Raw genomic sequence first — 26912 nt, forward strand, 5'->3', positions numbered from 1 at the left:
ATTTAACGCAAAGGTACCAAGTTAAGGGACAGCCGCTTCCACAGAGCTTATTCGACTGTCGCGCGCTACACGTTAAGATAATTCAAAATTCCATTGTATAGAATATACCTTGGGGATATATTCTAAGAATATACCATATGGTATATTCGATCGACAATATTCTTAGAATATTCAAGGGAGAATAATCCATTTATAGACATTCTATGCACATTCTTTCGGGAATAATCCTGCCATATTCATTCAAGCATATACTATGAATATTCTAAAGGCATGTATATATTCCAAGAATATTCTATGAATATTTGGAATATATACGTTCGTTTTATGATATACAGGGAATATTCCATGAATATCTGGTGCTGTGTGGAAGGAAAATACCATCAACAATAAATATTATATTGAAGCGTTTGAAGGCCGAAATTGCGAAGAAACGATCGCATGTGGCGAAGAAAAAAATGTAATTCATCAAGACAACACAACGTGTCACAAGTTAATGAGAACAATGGCAAAAGTACGTGAATTGAACTTCGAATTGCTCCCACATCTTGAATATTCTGCTGATTTGGCTCCCAGCGACTACTGGCTATTCGCAGACCTCAGGAAAATGCTCACCGGTGGGAAATTTCGCTCGAATGTAGGAGCTATTGCTGAAACTGAGACCTATTTTGAGGCATAAGATGAATCGTTCCACAAAACTGACGTTGAAATGTTGGAGCGGCGCCAAAATGTTTTTGTGGCTCTTGATGAAGATTGCGTTGATGAATGAAGCCAATTTTGAACGGTCTGTGGTTTTTCAGCCCATGTTAAGTCAATAAAATTAAAACTGTAGAGAGGCTTCTCAAACAATTGTGTTTTTCCCAATGAAACCTTATTAAGAACCAAGATTCATTTCCCAGAAGATTACATTAGGTTTAGTGGGGTTGCGATTAGAAAACTCACATTCGGATATTTTATGCGAAATTTTGTTAATTTAATTATAGAAAATGCCTCAACTGAAAATTACATAGAAGAAAAAGTGTCAGACAAAGATTGGCAAGCACACCTTGGCCAGATATAAAAACGCGTTCCAAATAATTCAAGGAGCTTCGAGTATCCGCCAAGCTGCCAAAGAAGTTGGTGTTTCTGTCACGACATTACAACGTTATGATGAAAGAGGAAGGGCTGCTGAACCTAAAGCGTAGCTACGTTCAATTCCAAACTAGGCTGTGAATGAAGTGTTTTCCGAGTAGCAAGAAGAATAGTATTGAAAGCCTATTACATAAAATGTGTGCTATTATTTCACGGTCCTCCATCAAAATATTACCTAGCCTAACAGATGGCAATGAAGAATAATATCAAAATACCACCCAGGAAATGAAAAATATAGCACGTATTGACGTTCAGATGTTTTTGCCAACGGCATCCCAATCTAAGTCTTTGAAACCCGGAGTCTTGCAGCTTTGCAAGGGCAACGGGTTTCAATGAAGAGACTGTCAAAATATTTTTCGACAATTTAGAAAAAGCAATCCAGCGTAGTACAACTTTTGCATATGGAATTTGGATATACAACTTAGATGAAACCGAAACGACCACGATTCAGAAACCCTAGAGAGTTATTGGGCCGAAAGGACAGGAGGACTTGTACGAAGTCGCCAGCGGTGAAAATGGAACATTATGCAAAACTTGCTACATTATCATATAGTGTTGGTCGTCAAGCATTGCCACCTACCATTATTTTCCTTCGGAAAGAGTGAATAACAGAATGACTTTTGAGACACCACCTGGACCTCTGATCCTGGCAACATCTTTGAGTAAGTCAGTTGTTTGTTGAGAAGTGATGAAGCATTACAGTAAGTACAGCCACAGTACGACGGACAATCCCAGTTTTTCAATAATGGGCAATCGTGAATCCTACTTGAGTATGGAAGCGCTTGACTTGGCAAAAAATCCAGGGTTACTGCACTTCATCCTCTCACACCAGCAAGAATTCTGCCCTTGGATGTGTGTGGAAACTCGACAAAGAAATCCGTACTATCTCAGACGTTGAGTAATCTAATCCTTATAGGTAGGCGTTATTCAGGTCATGTCCTACCGTTGTGATAGAACATGTGGAATAAGGACATGTGGAATAAGGGTCTCCAGCACGTGTTCTTGTTGCACGGTCTTGATCAAAGAATCGTCGTACCCACGTGGAAGACATCGGTCACGTAGTGTCCCTTGGCCTCCATGTACCATGACGGCAAATAGCTGTTACTGTTCCTTTCATGGACGATACCATATGACGATACCATTATCGAATTGATTTTTCAAGTCGAATCCAAACTCCAAAGCCCGGATGATCTTTGTGCAACCGTCGTGGCTGTGATAGAAATATGTCAGATGCGATATGAGAATAACGGGAGGTTCTCAAAACATTACTACTTCCTCCCACAGTTCGACCTGGTCATTAGTTTTCGACAAAGTCAGCCCCTCAAATCTGTCCTTGGAGATGAGTACCACTAGTGCTTTCCTGACCGTGTGTACTTCCTCAGTATTGTGTGTCAGTGTTGGGAAAGGCTGGATATTATCAGTAATGTGATCTCAAGCACGATATATGCACGAATTTAGTGGCCCCCCAAAGATTTCAGTTATGTGTGTACTGACAAAATCGGTCCTTTTGGTTACATATCCCATTCTTTCGATCGCATTTCCTTCCACCCATCCCTCAAATTATTACTTGTAGTAAAGTCAACGGAAGGTTTTCCATATTCAGTTTTACATATAACCAACTTAATTTACTCCATTATAAACTCTTCCCCATCTTGCTGTTTACCCTCTACCCATTCCATCCGCATGCTATGAAACAATTTTTGAATCTAAGTCGGACCGAATAGGGTGCCCGTGGTGACGATAAACGCTTGATCGTTCTCGGCATTCTTATCTACTCTCTGTCTTCCGTCCTAATGTTGGGAGGTAAATAGTCAAACTGCCTCACAAAACAACACATTCCAACTATAACCGGGGTGCACTTCCTTCTCCCGTTTGACGATATGTGTTTTCTCAGGCTGTTCAGTAAGTTGTAGGGTAGTGGACATTGCGATCAAGGCTTGCGAATTCTCACCGTCCTACCGTCGATTGAGTATGTAGATAGAAACTAGCCCATCCTGTAACGATCAGGATACACAAACTGGCTGGACTTTCTGAAGTGCTTGATGGGACACATGAATAGATTTTGTGACACGAATAGGGTTCGTTACTCCAACTCCTTTGATAAATTAATAATTTGTTTCATTATAATGTTTCTAAACATATTTTGAGTTATTGACCAATCCAGATCAATAAGTGTGTTATAATGATTTGCTAGTCGACAAATGGTTGTGAGAGGAGCTTTAATAATTTTATCAAATGTAACGCGCACATTCTCCTTGGAGGCACATTAAATCGCAGTAAAGAATGTAACGTTAGTGGATTAGTTTTATTATTAATAATTTTATACAGCAAAATTTTAAGCACTCTTCGATCTTCCATATATAGAGTTTTGAATTCATGTCTAAGATGGATAGTTCTAACTACATTATAATCGGGATATACATAACGCTTTATATAATATAGGTATCTTAAAAATTTATTTTGATTTTTTTCTAGCAAGAATAGTATAGTCTGGTATTCTCCATGCCAAATTATTGCACCAAATTCTAGTTTTGGCCTTACTAAACTATAATAAAAAATTTTAAGAGAATAAACATTGTTAAAATTATATGATTGTCGAATTAAATAACCTAGCAATCGGTTTGTAGACTTAGCTATATTTTTAATATGTGTAGAAAAAGACAGTAGATGGTCATAAGTAATTCCCAAATCCTTTACCTCGGAACCTTGGATTAAGGGCCTCTTCATTAATTCTGTACTCGAACATAACAGGTTCTTTTAATCGCGTAATAGACAAAATACTATATTCTTCAATATTAAAGTACAGTTTATTTTCATGCTACTTAAATATCATTGCATCAGCGAACAAAGCACCTTCAGTATAATTAGGTAGGTCATTAATGAAGAGAGCGAACACGGGCCCCAATTAGGGCCCTGGGGTTAACTAGTAAAATTGATGAGTGAGATGTGAAAAAAAAATTGTCTCTCCAATATTTATTATTCTAGTACCATTCACAGATTCAGACCTCCATAATCTCCTCAAGAATAGATTGAAGAGTATTTGTTCTTCAGTATATGATGAAATTTCCATATTCGTCTTGAAAATATGTCTTCTTGCTTTGATAAAACCGCTATTTCATTCAGTATAAACTTGTCTTTCAATACATATTCATTTTCAAATGAAATGAAAATGGGTAAGAAAGTCCTGATCTACAAAAAGAATAGTCCTCATTCTCTGGAAAACTATAAACTTGTAACAATCTTATGATTTTTTTGGGGAAAAATGATTTCATTTTCTTGAGGAATTTATTTGATTCCTATATAAAATATGTTTGTCGGGAAGGAAAATGGAGTTTATTCGTTACTTTAACATTTGCTTTAACATTTAACAACAATTTTTATAATCACACATACTCATTTGAATACCAGTTAGGATATGATACTGTAATATCTGAATATAAGTTATGTTTCTGTAGACATTGATGGGTAGCTAATCCATTATTCATTCAACATGAAACCATTGGCGGAAAATCGGGATAGTGTTCCATCAATCTATCGATTGTTTCGTTTGAGAGATGTGAGGCAGTCCTAATGCACTTTATAGGAGAATGCACTCCCATCGCGTTCGTTTACTAAAACGAATCCTCCCACGTGAAACTCTGTTTTCGGTTCAGATGATTTGGGATAAACATATTTTTGTAGATACATCGTGAAAAAAACGAAAATGTTTCTAGGTTATTGAAACGGTGTATGTATATATGTTTCATCTGTTATACAGCATAGTGAAAATTTGTAGACATTTAGACATCATAACATCTGAAAAAACTGAAATTGCGAAAAACTTATGTTTTGATATATACATAGATGTGCTATAAATGATCGATTTCGAAATTTCATGCAGCCCTTTAGCTCACGACAGGTTTATCAAAATTTTGACTGAAACGGCTGTGCTTATATTTCCACAGAACATTTTGTTTAATGAATGTTGACTATTCATGAAATGTCTGATTGCTGGAATTCCAAAATGCTGAGTTTTGAAATACAGATTTATTTATTTGTGTAACATCAACAGTGTATTGAGGAATAATGAGTAATTTCATTTGAATAACAAAGCGTTATTTTGTTTCAGGGTAACATTTGGCAGCAGTTGCTGTCATTCCATTTCATCTTAGAAATAGTCAACACCATCCCATTTACATTAACAGTAAGTATCCTTTTATCTTTTGTTTCTGCGAAGGTTCTATGAAAAGGTAATTTGGAAGTATTTCTCAGTTGATCAAATTTATTTTCCACATAGTCCTGATTTATATTCCTCATCAATATGTAGGAGTGTCCTTCACTATGTAGGTTTTCTCAAAGTTGCAGAAATGTCGAAATTACAGAAATTCCACTCCTCAATGAATCTCATTTGTCCAGTCGTGTTTTTTTATATAATTTGCTGAAGAATATTTTCATGTCTATCAGCAAATCAACTATAAAATCTGTTTTTCCATTAACAGATTCCGAAGAAAGGTTTATTGAAATCTTTGACATCGTCAAATCCGTTTGAATTCAAAATATCAAACACTTTATACATTTTTTCAATGAATGTAGCCGTCCCTATTGCTGCTGATGGTATGTGATTGAAACTGGCATCAGTATTCATCGCTGTAGCTACCGAATGACTGAAAACTTGACTGGCTAATTTAACCTTCATCCTTTGAAAGTTAGTTGGAAATTAATGAGAATTCGGAAGTTTTGGTGCTAGTCTATATTGCTTTTCCTTATCCAAGTTGTGAAGTTGTTCAAGATGACAAATTTAAAAAAATCATCGAAAAACTGGTTTCTGCTACATTTCAGCAGATGAGGGGTATCAAAAAAGTAAAACATTTTTTTCTCATCAACAAAGAAATATGACTGCTCTACAGTCACTTCGAGAACTTTTCTGGTGAGTTTATAAAAATTAGAACCTAAATCTGTAATGATAACCCTAACTCTTAATTCGGTTTTTGACAATTGCCTAATAAGAGACAATAAGAGACAAAAAAGAGGTAGTTTATATAGCAACGTTTATTTCGTTTGGTTTCGAATTTTTTTCTGAAATAACTTTTTTATATTATTGGGTTGGTATAAATCAAAACGTCAGTATAAAATACAAATTTCTTAGTAAATTGATGGATGTAGCGTGGTAGGAGATCATGATGACGAGATAAATGAAAATTCCTATGTTTTTTACCACTTTTAATTGTAAGTAACGTTACTGCAGTTTCGTCCTATCAAGTGGTCCAACCAAAAGTATGCACCTTGCTTTTCTCCTTTTTTTGTAACTTAATGCAAAAATGCTCGGACAGGTCAAATTTGCTTTTGAGGGGGACACATTTAGGATGTATTTTTCTACCTGTGCATTCAACCCCCTAGCGAGGGTGAGTAACAACCCTAAAATTTTGAATGGAAAGTGGGGTCGAATGATATATCATTTGAAAGGGCACAAAATTCTCTTTCCAATGATACCTGATTTGTTGTATTTACTTAAATAGTTATAAAAAAAGCAAGACCATTTACTCGATATTTTTGGTGTTGATGAAAATGCGAAAAAAAACGGCATTTTTATCACTACTACATTCACTACTCAATTTCTCTCGTGCGTTTTCTGGTTCAAATAACAACAGCAGATAAGTGTACAAAAAGAATTTATTATCAACATAATAGTTGTGCTAGACTTACTGCTCGCCTCTTTAATAACAGTCATCCCGGGAAAAATGTGAATGATTCGTACGTTGCCAAGTTAGTCCAAAAGTTTGTCGATACTGGATCTGTCTGTAATGTGGAACACCAGCCACGGAAACCGATCAAAAATAAAGTAGTGAAAGTCGCTGTTTTGGGAAATGACGAATTGGATCATACTCAAAATATCCGTAGCTTGTTGCAGCCTCAGGTGTCTTCCGTTTGTCCATAATACTGATATTAAAAACCTATAAATTTCATCCGTACAAAATTAAATTAGTACAGGAACTCAATGAAGATGATCCTGATAGAAGGCTGCAATTTTGTGAACAACTGAGCCAGCTACTTATTGATGATCCCCACCTATCATTCAATACGTGCTTTTCCGATGAGAGTACATTTTTTTTAATGGAGCTGTGAATAGGCATAGTTGCCGTTACTGGGATGACAGTAACCCACACTTATTCCGAGAGGTCCATACCCAGTACCCTGGCATATCAGGTAGTCATATCGCAGGGCTAATTTTTATTCCTGGAATTTAACTGTTGAGGTCTTCCTGAACATGCTTGAAGATACAATTGATCCTCTCATAACAGAAATAATCGAAAATGACCAAAATCATAACGATGATCGGCTTCATTTCCAGCAAGATGCAGCACCTCCTCACTATGTTGCTCCGGTAAGAGAGTTTTTAGATGACCCGTTTCCTGAACGGTGGATTGGAAGGAGAGGCCCTATCGAATGGCCTGTCAGGTCACCTGATTTATCGCCTTTAGACTTTTTTCTTTGGGGACACTTGGAAAATGAATGTTTTGCTACGCAGCCCGAGTCCATAGAAGATCTTCGCCAACGAATTACAGCAGAGTGCAGAAGTATAACACCTGATATGCTACAGAATGTTAGGAATAGATTTGAACAAAATCTGTGTGACTCATGGAAGCAAATGAGTCACATTTTCCGCACTTGCTGGAGTAGGATTCTATCAAGTCAATTACACGTTTCAAAGTACTGGGTTGTAGTCGTTTTTCTTCATAATACCTACATGTTTGAGTGAAATACAACAAATTAGGTATCATTGGAAAGATAATTTTGTGCCCTTCCAAATGATACATCACTCGACCCCACTTTCTATTCAAAATTTTAGGGTTGTTACTCACCCTCGCTAGGGGGTTGAAGGCACAGGTAGAAAAATACATCTAACATGTTTCCACCTCAAAAACAAAATTGACCTGTTCGAGCATTTTTGCGTTACAAAAGTTACAAAAAAAGGTGGAAAGCAAGGTGCATACTTTTCGTTGGACCACTCTGAATATGGACATATTCAAACTAATACAATAAACACTTTATTATGTCCTATATGGACATTCTCAAACTGATATAATAAACTTTTTGTATTAGTTTGAGAATGACGATATAGAACAAAACTGCAGTAACGTTAGTTACAATCAAAAGTGGTAAAAAACAGACATTTTCATTTCTCTTTTCATTAGATTTCTTAGTTCTTGGTTGCCCAGTTTGCTAGTTGTGAAGTGTGCCAATCAAATGAAATTCTATTTTTTTTTTTGTTATCGATGACAGAATGTGAGAATAGACATATTTTCTATTTATAGTAGATTATTTGGAATATATAAATGGAAAGTAGGCTCCAAAAGAAGTTATTTTTATATAAATTTGATACTTTGGTTTTTGCAGAGATTTCAGTGGAAGTAATTTTTTTTCTACAGATACATATTAGTCAAATCAAAAACTTGATGTGGTTCTATAATTATTTTCCTTTGTGGATTTCCAGTGTCACTTCGATTGTTTTGTCATTTTATATCATTCCCTTTGAGGCTTGTGAAGTATTGTGAAGTATTTTTTTTCTCGATCAGAATATTGCGTTCTGATACATAATTTTGGAGTTGAACTGGTTTCAACTTTAATAAGATATTTTTGTTTTTCAGCTTTTCTACCCACCGTTACGGAATCTCTTCATTCCAGTTTTTCTGAACTGTTGGCTGGCAAAGCACTCTCTGGAAAATATGTTTGTAAGTATTGGAACTACGGAATTTCCATTTTGAAAGTCACGATAAAATGATAAAAAAAAATTTCAAACGCGTACACCACCAGGTTTTGAGATCAATGAAAAGTACCCATTACCAAGATTGAAATATTTCATCTTCATATACGTTCGTTCAAAATTTTAATAATTTCATATGTGAAATCGACTGTTTATTTATATACCATTCAGTGCGTGATATTTATATAGGGTGTTGAAATATTCAAATGACGTATTCCTGAGATAATTTTTAGAAAAAAAGTCTATATGAACTTATTCCGAAAATGCTTCGTTTCGGAGATACGGGGTGTTGAAATTGAATTTCTTTGTTCGCTTTTTGAAAATAACTCTTGCAAAAAAATAAGTTATTTTTACAAAATTCGGTAACCGGGTTTTTTTTGACGTGGAAAATCATGATTTCGTATTAATTTTCATGTAACATCTAGAGGGCGCTGCGTACGTTGTCATTATTCATTTCAAATTGCCCTCTTTTAACAGTAAACTTTTGGTGCTTTTTATGAAAAAACCTAATTCCCACACCTTTTCCAAGTAAAAATGGTACATCTCAACAACGCTAGAGGTGATCGTTTTCGAGATATTTACAATTTTCTTCATCGATGCATATTACTTCATAGCCAAATTTGATTCCAATGATTTTTGTCACTCTCCGCTTGCAAATTAAGTTAATTGAATCGAGTATGCTATGGAAGTTTGTTTATAAAAAAAGGAGTTCGCTGTCACATTTTTAACTAGTGATTGACAAATTCACAGTTCGGAGTTTATAAAGTGTTTTTTTGGTACCATGCTCGACTTTACGAATGCTGAAATGGCTAATAAGGTTTTTGCATACGGCTTGACTGACGGAAATTCAAGCGAGGCCAGACGCATCTATCAGGAAAGGTATCCCCAACGCGTGACTCCTTGTGCAGCGACATTTGCAAATCTTTTCCGGCGACTTTCCGAATCTGGAAGCTTTGAAACAAATTCTGCAGTAGAACGGCCACGGACTACAAGAACTGTAGAATTGAAGGAGGCGGTTTTCGAAGAAATTAGTGAATATCCAGAGACAAGTACAAGAAAAATTAGTCAAACTTTGAATGTGAGTCACATGACAGTTTACAGAATTTTAAAGGAACAGCAATTATATCCTTATCATATTCAGCGTGTCCAGGAACACATACGCTACGTGATTTCTAACCACGTAGATGAGGCTGATTTTTCAAGAAATTTTATCATGAACTTCCATAACAACCACGTCTGGGCGGAAGATATCTCACATGCGATAACGCAAACTCATTTCCAAGACAGATTCTCATTCAATGTGTGGGTAGGCATAATTGGGGATTATTTGATTGGGCTCTCTATTTTCTTCCCTTACGTTTGAATGAAGATGCTTACTCACATTTTTTGTAACACGAGCTTCTCCAACTTATAGAAGATGTTCCCATTGGTCTCCAAAATCACTTTTGGTTTATGCTGATTGAGCAAGAAATTTTTCAGACGTAGCATATCCCCAACGATGGAATCATTAGTTTATGCTAGCCCCATTGAAAACAAGGAAATGTTAAGGAATCGCATCATAGCTTGCTGCGAAACGATAGTACACACTACGGGCATTTTTCAACGGGTGCGGAATTCTTTGATGAGGAGAGCAGAAGCTTGTATTACTGTTGAGGGTCGTCACTTTGAACAGTTGCTGTATTAGTTGTTTCGTTCAATTTTTATATGTTTATTTTTCTAATAACTAGCATAGTACTTCTCCGAATTGTTTTTTTACAAACTCCGAAATGTAGCTCTCTCTAATTGTATAATTAAACATGACAAATTTTTTTCAATTTGGATTTAATAAGCAGTTCAATTATGCTCGGTTTAGAAGAAGTCTTTACGGATATACTATGTATGAAGTTTGATGAAAATAACTAAAATTTCAAAAAACTTATGACAAAAACCTACCATGTTTTGAAAAATTTCAACAATCTGTATTTCGAAAACGATTCATTCTTCGTTAAACATTTTAAAGGAAAAAGTTGTTTATTTTGACAAGATCCACCACATATTCAGTTCTCAGCAACTTCACTTAGCGCCCTAGGAGCTAAGTAATATGTATCGATATAGAAAACGATCACCTCCAGCGTTGATGAGGGAGTGTACCTTTTTTACTTCGAAAAGGTGTGGAAATTAGTTCACTGTCAAAAAAGTTAGAGGAGTTTGAAATAAATAATGACAGGGTACGCAGCGCCCACTAGATGTTACATGAAAATCAATACAAAATTATGATTTCTCACGTCAAAAAAACCCGGGTACCGAATTTTGTGCAAATAACTTATTTTTTGCAACAGTTATTTTCAAAAAGCGAACAAAAAAATCCAATTTCAACACCCCGTATCTCCGAAACGGAACATTTACGGACACAAGTTCATATAGACTTTTTTCTTAAAATTGTCTCAGGAATACGTCACTTGAATATTTTAACGTACTTATGTTACACCCTGTATACAGGTGAATGTTCCAATTAATGGAAATTATTGCAAATCCTCTATGATAATGTCTTGTATTATTAATCAACTGAATTTATAAAAAAATCAAGTGTTGGCAACAAAATGTTGAGTTGAACTGAAACATTATTCAATGAGTCGTCTGAAATTGATCACACATGACAAAGTTAGAGTTTTATAAGTAGATAGAATTCAAAACCCCATCATTAAATGAATCTTATACCAGGAAAAAAACTACTGTCCCTTGTTGCGCGTTTTGCCAACCAAGTTAACATCATCAGAAGTTTGTATCGTCTCCTGACGAGGATAACTCAGTTGGAAAAACCCGCATCGAAAGATAGTTTTTTGTTCTGGTGTTGTCTTCAGATCCATTCCACGCCAGAGGTTCCACCTATGGAATCGAAACATCATGAAATTGTTCCAAAGCTATTTTCTGTGTTTTTTGTCCGTAGTCTTTTCATAAAAGGCTGCTGGTTGATCTCTGCCCTTATGACGTAAGTGAATTTTTTCACTGCAAGTTTTAATGTGTATGTTTTGTGCTATATTTATCTACCTTGATGATGCTATATCTGTTGTATTGATAATAAGCAAATAAATTGATTGACTGATTGATTGATCTACAACTACGGTATACATTATCAAAGGCGATCAGGTTACAGTCCGGTTACCCCGGTTTTTTAATATCATGAGTGGATATGGCTTGGTTTCTCTCAATCGGATTACCTAAGTTTCTTCGTGTACAAATTAAGACGGGTTGCCAGGTTCCAATGATGTTCATTGCCTCCTATTTTCTAATGAAATTATTTCTTATTTTTCTTCTTGAATTTCTATTGATTCCCTATACGAAATGTAACATAAGTACGTTGAAATATTGAAGTGACGTACTCCTGTGACAATTGTAAGAAAAAAGTCTTCATCAACTTATGTCCGGAAATGCTTCGTGTCGGAAATACAGGATGTTGAAATCAAATTTTTTGTTCGTTTTTGGTATCCGGGGATTTTTTGACGTGTCATTATTCATTTCAAATTGTCCTGAATTTTTTGACACTGAACTTCCGGTACTCTTCATGAAAAAACTAAATTTTCACACCTTTTCCGAATAGAAACACTTCCTCAACAACGCTGGAGGTGATCATTTTCGAAATATTTACAATTTTCTATATCGATACATATTACTTATAGCTCCCAGGGTGCCAAGTAAAGTTGCTGAGAACATTACGAAAACTGAGTATGTGGCGGATCTCTTCAAAATAAACAACTTTTTTCTGAAAAATTGCAAAAAACTTATGACAAAAACCAACCAAGTTTTGAAAGATTACAACAATTTGTATCTCAAAAACGATTGATTCTTCGATAAACATTTTTATGTTGATGAAATCCACCACATACTCAGTTTTTGTAATGTTTTCAGCAACTTCACTTAGCGCCCTAGGAGCTAAGTAATATGCATCGATATAGAAAATAGTAAATATCTGGATTTGTTGTGGAAGTGTACCTTTTTACTTGGAAAAGGTATGAAAATTTGGTTTTTTTTATGGAAAGTACCAAAAGTTAACTGTCAAAAAGTTGAAGTAATTTGAAATGAATAATTACAGCGTACCCAACGCCCTCTAGATGTTACATGACAATCAATACAAAATTAGGATTCCACACATCAAAAATTACCGGGTACCAAATTTCGTGCGAATAACTTGTTTTTTGTAAAAGTTCTGTTGAAGAATCGAACAAAAAAGTTCAACACCCTGTATCTCCGAAAAGAAGCATTTCCGGACACGAGTTTATGGAGACGTCTTTTTCTTAAAATTGTCTCAGGAATACGTCACTTGAACATTTTAAAGTACTCATGTTACACCTTGTATACTTTTGGAAAGTAATGTTGAGAATTACTGTATCCTGGGATACTATCCTGGGATGAGATAATATAAGTAACTTTTTTCTTTATAGCAAGTTTGGCTACACCTGATTCGTTGATTTCTCAGAGGCAACAATTTCTTTTCTGTTCATAGAGAAGTATAGGTACCTATACTTCTTTTCGTGATTTCAATGTAGACTGACCCGCAGCTACAAAGAATCCTGTATATCCCGGGTATTGCTGAAGGCTCTTTGTATAATTTCAATATAAAAATCATCATGGACTCATTTGAATAGCAGATAAAAATATAATATATCTTTTTATCATGTTATTGGGGGCATTTTCATTCCATTAATAACGAGGAGGTAATTGAGATAATTGACGAGGCAATTTGTATGGAAAGGTAAGGTATGATTTAGTAGGACAGTTCTAAACATTATTTTCCATGACAAAAAGCTGTAAATTAACAAGTTCATGAAATAATTTACTATTCGTCTAGCTAGACAATGACACATGAAATCAATACTCAACTATCTTGTCTTAATATTTGGAGAAGAGTAAATTTTTTCGACGAAAACTGGAGAATTTACACTTTTTTTTGTGGATCTCTTCTGATCCCTTGTGTCATGATTCGTAAAAAACCCATGATGTAAATATGCAATGCAAGAAGCGTCTGCTCACACATATTTGCTGTAAAATTTGAATACGTTATGCAAATACTTATACCTTTCACCTACATCCTGTCGAAAACAGACATGTCATGAAATATCTTTTCGACTAATAGGATTTTGAAGTATATTTTTCGACCCAGAATAATTTTTCCAGTAGTGGATATGCCTGATTGAATATTCTGCGTAGTTGAAGGATCAGTTCTGTTTGCCTAACGGAGGAACGGTGAACATGAAAGTAACACAGTTATTATTAAAGAGGGAAATGAAGTGTGTTTCAATTCCGTATAATACAATATCATTAGAAGATTAAATATCCATTACCGTGATATACAGTAATCTGACAGAAAGTATCCACCCAGCTTCAATTTTTTAAAAGGTGAAACTGTCATCTCTGATGTAGAATAAATGCAAAATTAGCACTGCTGTCACATCGGAACTGCAACTATCTTCTCGATGCGCTTTTCACTAACAAAGTTGGTGTCATCAGTGGATAAACTAATTTAATTTTCAACTCAAAATTACACGAGGTACAAATTTCACTTTCAATCACAAATCTATGATTACTTGGATATGAATAGGCGGAATAAATCGAGCATGTTGGCAAATATGTTTGGTCGCGGCATTTTTTATTTTAGACATAATGGTTCAAGCTAACAGCTAAAATCCAATTCTGTTATTCAGAAAAAACTTTACAAAATTCACAATTTCAACACTGACACAAGCGGATGATTCAATTGCAACAACAGCCATATAAAAAGTAAATCTACTAGCTGGACACTTTGCTTCCCACTCCATAGTAGATTTTCTAGTAGAGGCACTACCTATTATTTCCACACTAGAATCCACAATGCCGGCAGCGACAGCGTCTATTAAGGCGAATTTTGAAACAGCTCAATATCAACAAGGCGCCTGGTCCTGATGAAGTGGCCATCATGGTACTTAAAAATTGCGCAAATGAATTTAAACCAGTATTTTGCAGTCTTTACAACCTGTCTTACAAGAAAGAGAATTTTCCTTCTTGTTGGAAGATTAATCGCGTCTAGCCTATTCTCAAAAAGATCAAGAAAAATCTTCCAAATAACTATAGACCAGCAGCTTTGCTATCAGTAATATCAAAAATCATAGAGAGAGTCGTAAACTACCATATCCTCAAATATTTGGAAGGCTTCAACATATTAAGCAATCATCAATATGGCTTTCGAAAACAAAAACCAACAGGCCACTTTCTATCGTATGTCACCGATACTTGGAATAACGCAATCGAGAAACATGGAGAATTAAGAGCTGTTACGCTTGATATTTCTAAGGCCTTTGACCGTGTGTGGCATGGGGGTTTGCTGGTCAAACTTCGATGCTATGCCTTGTTGGATCATTTCTGTGTATGGCTCTTCAGCTTTCTGAAAGAACATTCCCTGCAAGTAGCTGTCGATGGGTATACTGCCCCCCTTAGCAAAAAAGCAGTGAGTGACAAATTGTGACTTTTGGAGGTATATACATCAATGGATTCGTCTTAACAAAATCTATCTATTCAGCTTAGGAGAAACGCAGTAAAAGATTTCTAAAAGAGATTTTCTTGTGAATAAAACGCAGTATCTTATGATTGCTAAGCAGAAATGTAGTAACTACATGTAGTTACTGCACTTTTGCTAAGCAGAGGTCAGATACTGCACTTCAGTCAAGCATTACAATAAAAACCACCTGTTTGTTATCAGTATCTAAGTCAGTTGATTTTTGTAGGTTTGATGTTTGTTGATTGATTTTGTTAATGGTGGAAGTGACTTAAATGTGTTTAGTTGTTGTTAAATTAATATTGGGTTAGTGAAATTACTTCAACATGTTTAGGAAAAGAACTCGTGATATTATGAATAAATTGAAAGACATGGAAAATGAGCCAGTGAAACAAAATGATAGAGAACAATGCAAAACTTCTACTGAAACTTCAATAATAGTGACAGATAGGTCTAGCATTGCGACCTTCAGATCTACCAAAGACGCATTGCACTTGACCAACAAGTGTCAAGTGGGTATTTGCGGCTACACTCAGTGAAGACGAGAGTGGTTCGTTAAAAACAAGTATTGAAGAAATAATAATGGGCGCCAGGTAAATCTACCCACAAATACCCTTAGTTATGTGCCTATACCCCTAATTTACCAAAGAACATGGAAACAACGGGTTCATAAAATAGATTCATTCAGAACCGGTGTACTATATCAACAACATATGCAAATTAATTGAACTATTCAATATTAACAAGTTTAAAACTCAACTGGATGGTTTGGTGACTCCTTCTGAAAAATTCTCATAATAATTAAGCGTGAGCGACGGTAGCTATAGCAGTAACGATTTATAGTAATATAAGAAAGCAATGCGAATTGTATTCGATTACAAGTATCCAAATTATATATACAGTCGTGATACCATGATACTCCATAAACTATATTTCACAGCATCAGCACCAACAATTTCCATAAACTAAGCAAAATTTTAGCTATACATATATACATTTACCCAACGATGAATTAAACGTTCCAAGCAAAGCGAACATTAATGAATAAAAACACAAGCAAACCTGGTAAGCGTCAACTCAATCTGTCACTACCTACCAATGACAAGCCTGAATCGGGTTGAAAATTATCAGGGCCAAAATTAAAATGCATGCAACATAGTGAGGGCGGCGTCGTGAGAGCTCAAGCGTAGGCGCACAGTATCATAATCAAGCATTAAATAGTGAGCATTAAATTTCCCCTTCACATGTATGATAATAAAGTATCAAACAGTTTGCATTAAATTTCACCTTTGCAATGAAGCGGATACATAAGCACAATAGCTTTCTATACATATTTAAGATAAATGAAATCTAAACTTGCGTCTCTGCCACGGCGTCTCTCCTCAGAACTCGGGATACCCTGTAGTATGCTCCAGGTCACAGTGGAAAATCACACCGGTGGTGGTGCCTGTTGTGATGGATCACCCAGTTGATGTGTGGAATTCCGTCTCTAGGTTAGGTGCTTCCAATGCTTGGAATCCAGCGTAGCAGGTACGAAAATAAAAATCACCCAAAAAAAACCCTACAAAAAAGGAGTATGCCTTAAAACCGTATATGGTTATTTAAACTCCCAACAGAACATGATTCTAACACATTTCTGTCGGTTCACAAAACAAACAAGAAAAACAACGACAATTAATTTCTAAAGACGACAGACTGCAATTTCACCACAGCTAAACCACAGAGAACAAGCTGAGGTGGAGGGTCAGGTAAATCTACCCTACAGTAGTCTCTTTATTGAAACAGAAATGTTACACAAATCTCAATAAATACATATATACAAAGGTTAACTTACCCTTGTTGAGGGGTTTTATCACTTCCGTGAACTGTAGAGAATTGCCACGTATCACACAAGATGGTAACAGCTTTACAGGATCGTGTACACGTTGTACTGTGTCGTCGTACAAAAAAAATGCCACTAAAAATCCTCTTACGAGATCAGTTCTTAATTGTATTCAAAATAACCAAGCCATCAAATATAATATACAGTCTACAGAACTGTTTAATGGTGAAGTTCGAGATTATCCCAACTAAGGATGATTGGAAAATCATTAAACACCTCGAATTCAAACAGTGGTTACTTCACAAGGACACGTTCCAAACGGGAGTGAACACCTTTCGACCTAATAATGTTCTAAATAATAATTCCAAAACAAACGTAAACATCGGAACATTACATATATTCGTGTCCTAAATTTTTAAATACTCGTTACTAAGATTATTCTATGTACAAATATGTAATCTACTATATAATATTTCTTCGAGTTACGGCTACTCAAGGAACTACAGACTCTCCTGACCTATAAAATACTATCAACTAGATTTCGAAGAAGCTAGCTAGATGTCCGACTCGAATCAGCTAATCGGAACAATGTTTACGTTCAGTGATTTTCGATTAAGGAAAACAAATAAACAAAACCCTTATGACTCTTATTCTGCAACTAATGAAAGAAGGTGAGTACTGCTTCATCATTCATGTATGTGGTCGTTGAAAGTGAATTGTTCGGTTCACCATAAAATCATAACAAATATTTCCTCTACCTAAACTAATTAACACATTCTTTTTTTCCAGCTCCAGTCAAACAACCAGAGGCGGATCCATTGGAATGGGATATCCTTTAATTTTAAAATTATATGTACAAGTGTGCTGAATAAATGAGATTGATTTCACATACAGGTCGTGTAATTACTAATGTACTCCTAGAATGAAATTTGAACGTTACAGCATGTCTAACAGTAACTGCAATGCAGGAATAGAAGTTAATTCCAATGAAATTGTTAACATAGAAGAAGTTAAAGTTAATTCAAGTGAAAATACTAACCTAGAAGATGCAGTACCGATTTGGGTAGAAGAAGAAAATGTTATTATTGAAAATATGACAGGGTTCCCTGAGGTAGGCCTAGGCTTCGACATACAAGAACTAAATTTTGAACAATATAATGGGTCAGAGCTTAATAATGACTTACCGATAGGCCTAGACAAAGAATATGTAAATCGTGATTACAGTACAGACTCAAGCATAGATGACGATTCAATGCACAAAAATCGTAATGAATTATGTAGCTTAGATGATAATAATATCTGTGAAATGGTCTCTGCTGACAAAAATACTAAACTGCTGTCAGGCCTGCTACAAGGATCTGACTGAAAAAAGGTACAGTTAGGAAGAGAAAATTGCCTGTTGAAAGTAAGGAAGAAAGAAATGCGAAAAAAATAATTCTTTAAAGGAACAGCATTGTGTTCTTCCCCCATGTGAGAATAGTTGTTATTTACAATGCGGCCAAAATATATCTGATGAGCAAAGGTACAATATAAACCAAGCGTTTTGGAAAAAATCTTGGGCTGATAGAAAAGCATATATTTTGACAACTTGTGAGCGTCTTGATAAAAAAAGGAAAACAACTGAATCTGAATTAGTTAATAAGAGGATTAAAACATTCCAGTAACTCCTTTTGGGAAAACAGGGCCAAAAAGTTCGTGTATGTAAGACTTTTTTCCTGGCCACACTTGGTTACAAGCTAAAAAATGATCGTTTCATTTTTGAAACTCTATCTAAAAGACACCAAAAAACCAAATAACGCCCGTCCCGGATGAAAGAGGCAAATGAAAACCACCAAACTTCATTTCTGAAAATGAGACGGAAGCTCACATATTATCATTCCCTCCTCAAATTTCACATTACAGACGGGAGCATGCTCCAAATACACTCTATCTTCTAAGTGACGTAACTATAACTCTGATGCATAAAGACTTTTTGGAAAAACATCCTAACTCAAAATGTTCGTACGGAGTGTATCGATGTCAAGTAAGGAAAGCGTATGCTATCTTGCAGTGTGCAAGGCTTATTAAATTGAGACCTCCAAGAAATGAGCGGATCAATATTTTTACAGACAACAAGAGCGCACTAGGGGCTCTGACAAACCCGAAAGTGACATGAAAACTGGTCTGGGAATGCCATGAAGAATGAAATGAACTTGCAAACAGAAACAAATTTCCTTTGTACTGGGTGCCAGGGCATTCAGGAATCACAGGTAATGATAAATCTGATGAATGCGCTAGACGCGGATCATCAACTTCATATATAGGTTCCGAACCAGCTTTGAGGATACCAAAATCATTGGTACGAAACCATATTAGGACATGGACCAATAAGAAGCACACAGAGTACTGGAAAAAAGTATCTGGCAACAAACACAGTAGAACTTTCATTAGGGAACCGTCCGAGAAAAGAACTGAAGAACTACTTCAATGAAGTAGGGATTGACTCAGAATAATTACAGGGTTACTAACCAGTCATTGTCCGCTTAGAGGACACCTGAATAAAATGGGGCTGCACAACGGAGACCTCAGCTGCAGATTATGCAACGAAGGGATAGAAACAGCTCTACACATCTTATGCGGATGTGAGGCACTAAATCACAGGAGGCAGGCAATATATGGACGTACGAAATTAATTACGTCCAGAAGAATATGATGAACATCCAACACGGAATCTGTACAAACTAGTGCAGGGAACGAGACTGATGGAATGGGTGTCATGAGAAGATTGGAGAATAAACGCAATGAGCCCAAGATGCTGCAGTGTTTTCTGGAGACTTGGACTAAATGGACAAGTCAGAGAGCTCCCAAGGCACAAAAAAAAAGGAAAATGAGAATTTCATTTGCTCAACTTGGAAACGAAGAATGTGAAACATGTGCACAGTTCAAACTGCATGGTCACAAAAAAATTAACTTGATTGATGGTTATCAAGAGTGTATTAACTGGAAAAAACACATTTATGCAGCTAGGGCGGCAAGGAAACTGTACAAAGCACAAAAAAAAATCTAGATCCGACTACTTTGGTAGTATCAGCTGATTTGCAAAAAATTATGATGCTACCCAGAGTAGAAAATTTCAAAAAAGTTTTATTCATCAAGAGGCTTGTATCCTATAATGAAAGCTTTGTACCTGTTGGAGATAAGCCTTCTTCCAAACCTTATGCTGTTGTGTGGCACGAGGCAATCACTAGCCGAAACAAAGAGGATTTAATAAGAACATTTTATGCTTTTCTAAAAGGAACGAGAGACTTCAAACACATAATAATTTGGTTAGATAATTGCTTGAGCCAAAATAAAAATTGGTATTTTTACACATTTTTGATTCAAGTAATAAATTCAAATGAAATATCTTGAGGTTGATGCGACATTGAATAAAAGTAAATAGAAAAAAATATCTTGTGATACAATAGAAGTAAATTATTTCGAGGCAGGGCACACTTTTATGAGTGTAGATAGCTTCCACCACAATGTGGAGCAATTGCTCAAAAAAGCAGGAAAAGTGTATAACTTCCAGGATTTTGTCGTAGCAGTGGGAAATGCGAGGATGGAGGAAATGGAAAGATTCAACATCACAACAGATTAAAAAGGACCTGAACCGCACTTATTTGTGTTAAATCGTTCAGGTAAATTTTTTATTATACAATATAAGATTATATTACTTTGAATTAAGTTAAATTATTTTATTTCTAAATTCAAATTTCAGGTTGAAACAAAACGAAAATGCTACACTCTACAATACAAGACATCTTTCGTAGAAGACCAAGAGCCTGGGAAAGAACTTGACTTCTTGATGAACAAAGTTTTAAAAAAAAAGTGGACATTTTGAGATTCCTGAAGTCATGAACAAACAGCAAGGATTCCCCAAGGACAAAAGCGACAACATTCTGAGGGAGTTAGGATGTTATACCAGACAATCGAAAATTATTTCGGGAAACGTTGTCAGTGAGGGAATACGAGGCTTGAGGACACAAGTTATTGAAGTGTTTTGTACTTTTTGGGCTGACCAAAATATAAAATGTTAAAATATATTTCTCAATTCTCAATTTTTTTACTTAATATGTGGAGTTTTATTTAGTTCCTTACTGTGTTTTCATTAAGTAAATTCAGTTTGAAAAAACCCCGATGCTTAGCAGAAATGTAGTATGAGCAGCCTACTGCATTCTTCTTAGGCAACCATAATTTTCAGAATCAAGAATACTTAGCCGAAATGCAGTAACTGATTTTTGTTATAGTAAATGAAACATAAAGATAAAATTATTGGTAATTATATTTAACAATATAAAACAAACAACAGCATCAATTACAAATTTATACAAAAACTACAAGCTTCCAACTTCACAGGTATTTTTCTCGATTAATAGTATGATGCAGACACTGCACTTTTGCTAAGGAGGGCAGTATGTGTTTCGAATACTTTCACCATCAACGCTGATGTTCCCCAAGGATCCATACTGTCTCCACACCTCTTTTCATTGTATATACACGACTTACTGGAAAAAATCAAAAATCCAATATATTGCTTTGCTGACGATGGCATGCTTGTCTCGTCATTTCATTTGGATTCCAGAACATCGACTGCAGATGCACATTTTCACCGGCAGCAGGAGGTTGCATATCTTAATGAGAATATACAAGTGATTTCGAATGGGGGTGGAAGTAACCAGGTTCATTTCAATGCTACACAAACCCAGGCATCGCTTTCCTCAAAAAAAAGTAAGTGTCTCCGAACCGAATATAATAATGTCAGGTCAGACGATTCCACAGCGTTCCAAGCTTTTGAGAAGCAGCTTTTGCAATTCTAGCGAGAAGACATATTTGTGTCAATTTCAACCCCTAATCAAACTTATCGAAGGAGAAAGCAGAATTGTCTGTCCTGGCATCATTATACCCGGTTCAGAGACATTTATATTTTTGTAGGAAATCGATGCCTGGTTTTATGTGGCATTGAATTGAACCTGGTCAGTTTCACCTTAATCCGAAATTACTTCTGGATCCTCGTTAAGATATGCAACCTCCCGCTGCCGGTGAAGACGTGTCTCCGTAGCCAATGTCCTAAAATCCAAATGAAATGACGACAGAAGTGTGCTGTCGTCATATATTGGATTCTTCGTTTTTTTCCAAAAGTCGTTGATATATAATGAAAAGAGGGTTGGATTACAAAAAAATTTTCAATAATTTTTATATATTTTTTTTTATGTCGAGTCACAATCTTTTTATTATCAACATTCAATCTGAACAATTTTTTACTTTCGGAAGAGTCGATGACCTGAATAACTATTAGTTTGTCCCTGATTCATTTCAGTTTGAACTTTTTCACTAGAGAAAGAAGTTCAATTTTGAAAATAATATATTTTTTGAAACTATTTTTATTATCACTTCCAAACTGCTTTGTATTTATCATGGAATTCCATGTTTTAGAGAAGAATTCTCGTTGAGAAATCACAGTTGGATTATGCCAATATCTTTGGCATAACTCCTGAGCCGCTTGCTATATACCCATACTATATGGGTACGTTTGACAACATCGAAGAATAAAAAGCAATATAACCCATTCAACTAAATAAATCTATCTTCGATATACCGATTACGTCTCAAATTTCTAATGGATGCTCGATGCGACACACTGTATACCATCGCGAACTCTTTCGTAAATCTATAAATCGAAGAACTTGAATGTAGAGAATTATTTCGTTATAACTTGGGAATATGCAGTTTTTTCAGAAAACTATTGTAGAACGAAACACGTGCCGTGACTTTGTAAAACTTACGTAAAACATATGCAACGTTTTCGATGGAATCATTTCGTACTGCAGTCACTGCCACGATTTCTTACGGATAATATCGGCAGATTCCAACCAATTCACACAAATCACGATTTTCTTGGCTATTGTAAGAAACTTCCGAAAAACCATTCTGTAGTTTTTTTGTATAATTCATTGCGTTCAGACATACATGAAGACGAATGTGTCGGGTGACTTTGTTTCAAAAAATATACTTCCTGAACTTCTAGGTATATTTTAAAATGCAATTTCAAAATTACAATTGATGATATCAAAAAATGTAATCATATGTTCAATTATTTCTGAACTTTCATTGAATCCTTAATTCCATAGAACCGAATCACGTAGCATACGAAAATTATTTTTTCATGAGAAAACTGGCTACCTAATCAATATTGCAACTCGCCGGAACTTAAATATAGTTTCAACACTTTTCAAGTTAACTATCTGACTTCGAGAAAAGTTTTCAATGAATATTGGATATACCTAAAACTGAAACACTCTTGAAATAAAGTAGTAATATTTTGCCACATAATCCCCTATATCAGACATATATTCAATGAAATCTTTAACATTGCTTGCAGGTATATTTAGTGTAACCTTCCTCTTGAAGATGATCACTTGGTAATTGAAACACGTATCGAAGTCTTAAAATAACGGTTTGTTGTTGGGTTAAAACTCCAGTGATATTGAATGATGGAGGTTTGGGAAACCTCTCTATATATTTCATGTATCTGGTGCTCCATTAATTCAAATAATTATGTGTCAACAATTTTTTTTAATTTGACAAATTGCTTTCATTCGTACAGTTATCAATGCAGCAACAAAAAATAATTTAATTGATTCCCATCAAACTACGAAAATTTTCAAAAACATACGATACACGATATTGTGTTCCATTACTAATAGAGAGTTTCTGCGATGAACTTCAAACAGATATCCAATACAGCCAATGAAGAAGATTTGGCTAAAAATTTTAAATATACTGTTTCATCTAATTCTCCTCTGAAACGGGCTTTGCTATGTTGCTACCTATTCTCTATCTTTACGCGATACCTATATATTGCCTCGAATTTGAATAGTCCTTTATATTCCTGTTACTCTCTCAACAGAAATATCGAGGCATCAGCAGCTGCAGTGTGTAAACTTTTCATAGCGGAAAACACTATTTTATATGTGGCGCAGATACAGATAATTGTTGAAGAGAGATGATATAAATTGCTTCTAACTGTGGAAAAATGATTTTTGCAGCACTCACATAATTTATTTGCGATTTTCAGTTACGATTATCGTTTCACATTCAAAGCAAACGGCGGAGGAATAGGTAGGAAATAGGTATCCTTATTTATTTGAATAGAACTGGCCGATATGAAAATCCATATTGAAAAACTAATTAATATGATTTATTGTATGATTTTCACTATAAAAGGGTTTTACAAAAACCGCGACACGTGTTTCGCTATACAATAACTTCTTCAAGCATAAACTGAGAGTCACTTCTAAATTACAACAATTTTATACTATAACCTAGTACCTAATCGTCTCCCTAAATAATGAATCTACCTGACAGGGTCAGGTGTGAATTCATTAACACTGTCATTAAATTTTTCGTAAGTATACCTGTAAATATACCTAACTATTTTTACCTACAAACGAACAGATTCAATAATGATGAATTACTCAATTTAGTTAGAATTATTGTTGTTTTTATTTCATTTTTATTGTTGTTTTAATAAAATATTCAGTTAGATCATTCATAAGACATTGAGAGTTTTTGAATTTGTTGATTTTCATATTCTCCAACAGGTTAAGTTCCAAACCTTTCTTCTGGAAATGGAGGGGTTTGTATTCATAGTTGAACTCATGTCCCTCTGAGATCAAATGACTGGCATATGTGGAATTCATTTTTCCATTCTGAAAACTATATTTGTGTTCCTTTATGCGTGTTTTGAATGTTCTTCCAGTTTGACCTATATAAAGCATGGACATGACCCACACGATAATTTATACATTCCTGATTCTTCTGAAACCGAATTTTTATCTTTGTTATTTTTAGGCATGCACATCTTATGAACGATCAAAGTGAATTGAATAATTCGCCATTATTGTTTGTAGATAAAAATAGTTAGGTATATTTACAGGTATACTTTTGAAAAATTTATTGACAGTGTTAATGAATTCACACCTGACCTTTTCAGGTAGATTCATTATTTATGTAGACAATTAGGTACTAGGTTAGAGTATAAAATGGTTGTAATTTAGAAGTGACTCTCAGTTTATGCTTGAAGAAGTTATTGTATAGCTAATCACGTGTGGTGGTTTTTGTAAAACCCTTTTATTGTGAAAATCATAAAATAAACTATATTGATTAGTTTTTTATCCCTATTTATCATTATAGTATCATTTCATCGGTCGGTGGCTTCTATTTTCTGTGCCTCAGGTTAACATCTGAACGACCAAACGCAGCATCAACAACGGAATATCAGGACACAAGCGTAGCTGCCACCTTATGCAACCAAAGAAATCCGCGATAACAGATCAAGTCGTAATAGAAAGAGACCATGTAGTAAACAATGAAACTGTGGTCTTGTCCAATTCAGCTCCTCATCACCCACAAATTCATAGGAGTATATTGAGATCGACAAACATCCCAACAATTCCATGAGTCAACAGAATATAATATTCAGTACTCACGAAGGCCAGAAATGGACTAGAATATAACTCTGATCGAATTCACACCAGCAGCATACCTGTCAACAACGTGGACCAATCAGATACATCTAGTTCAAGTCCAGATCAATCAAAACAACCTAACAGCCGTAATTTTGTTCCATCTGACTCATCAAAGGTCATTATCATTAATTTATATTCGATGTGAAACTATGAGAGAAGAATACATAAAAAATAAATAAAAAACCGGTTTTATTGAAAGAAACAATATAAAAATAATGTAGACAATGCACGAAAAGCTGAAGTATAATTCGTAAGGCCCTAGGTAGCAGTCATCACACGACTCTCCTCAGAAGCCTACGATATTGATGATTTAACCCAGATATGCCTGAATAATTATTTTTGGTTTTTTTCAACATTACTACTTTGATGTTAACAATTTACCTTCCTTGAGTCAAGAAAAACACATTTCGTTTATTTTTTAGTATTTACAGTCTGTCTTTTAGGGTGTTCTTGAAAAAGGACAATTGGCATATAGGTAGTAGTGTTATGTAAGAAACCTAAATACTAGTTCTAAAGTAACTGATTAGCAAACTAATTTTCAGACCTATGATAGCTCACAAAACATTCCATATGCAAAGCCACGTCACATTTTTCACATCTTTTCTGAACTTTTTTGTGACATACACGACATCGAGTCTGTTTGGGTTGGGATACAAAAAAGTGATCTTGGTTAGCTAATCTTGATTCAACGTTCTCCAACGCGAAATGTCTTCCCCTTTTTTTCGCACATCGATTGGTTTCCAAGAGCGTCAAAGTAATTTGTCGTCTATTCGATAGATTGTCAAGTGAACCTCCTTGTAGTCTATGGAGTTGCCATGTGTTCTGTTCGCAAATGTCTAGACCATACGCAATTAGACAAAAATACCATTTTTTACCTCTTACTGACGTTCTGTAGAGGCTTATATTCTGGTAGCAACGATCTACTCCTCCCATGAACTTATTATAAATATATAACTGGTGTGGCTGATCTACAGTGATCCTAATCCCATCTTTTTGGGAAAACCGTGATATTGGTGTAATGGCTCCACCGATAAAGTTTTGAAAGCAACATTTACTGCATTGTTATCATGCCATTTGACAATAACTACTTTGTTCTGAGTAGATCTAAAATCATATTCTCCTCTCTTCTTTTTCTTTATTTCGTTTTTTGATAATATTTGACATTTC

At 35.2% G+C, this 26912-nt stretch overlaps 1 protein-coding gene across 1 annotated transcript in view; it reads left to right on the forward strand.

The window, feature by feature from the left end:
* SLO2 (slowpoke 2) overlaps positions 1-26912 on the forward strand; it is a 226691-nt gene that overhangs the window by 43172 nt on the left and 156607 nt on the right. Inside the window, exons 3-4 of the mRNA XM_074178939.1 lie at positions 5237-5311; positions 8754-8837. Coding sequence (XP_074035040.1) covers positions 5237-5311; positions 8754-8837 — 159 coding nt within the window. The remainder of the gene's footprint in view (positions 1-5236; positions 5312-8753; positions 8838-26912) is intronic.

Source organism: Leptinotarsa decemlineata, unplaced genomic scaffold, assembly GCF_025532065.1.
Source record: "Leptinotarsa decemlineata unplaced genomic scaffold, Ldec_3_MD MMD2_tig00004307_RagTag_RagTag, whole genome shotgun sequence".
Taxonomy (NCBI): Eukaryota; Metazoa; Arthropoda; class Insecta; order Coleoptera; family Chrysomelidae; genus Leptinotarsa; species Leptinotarsa decemlineata.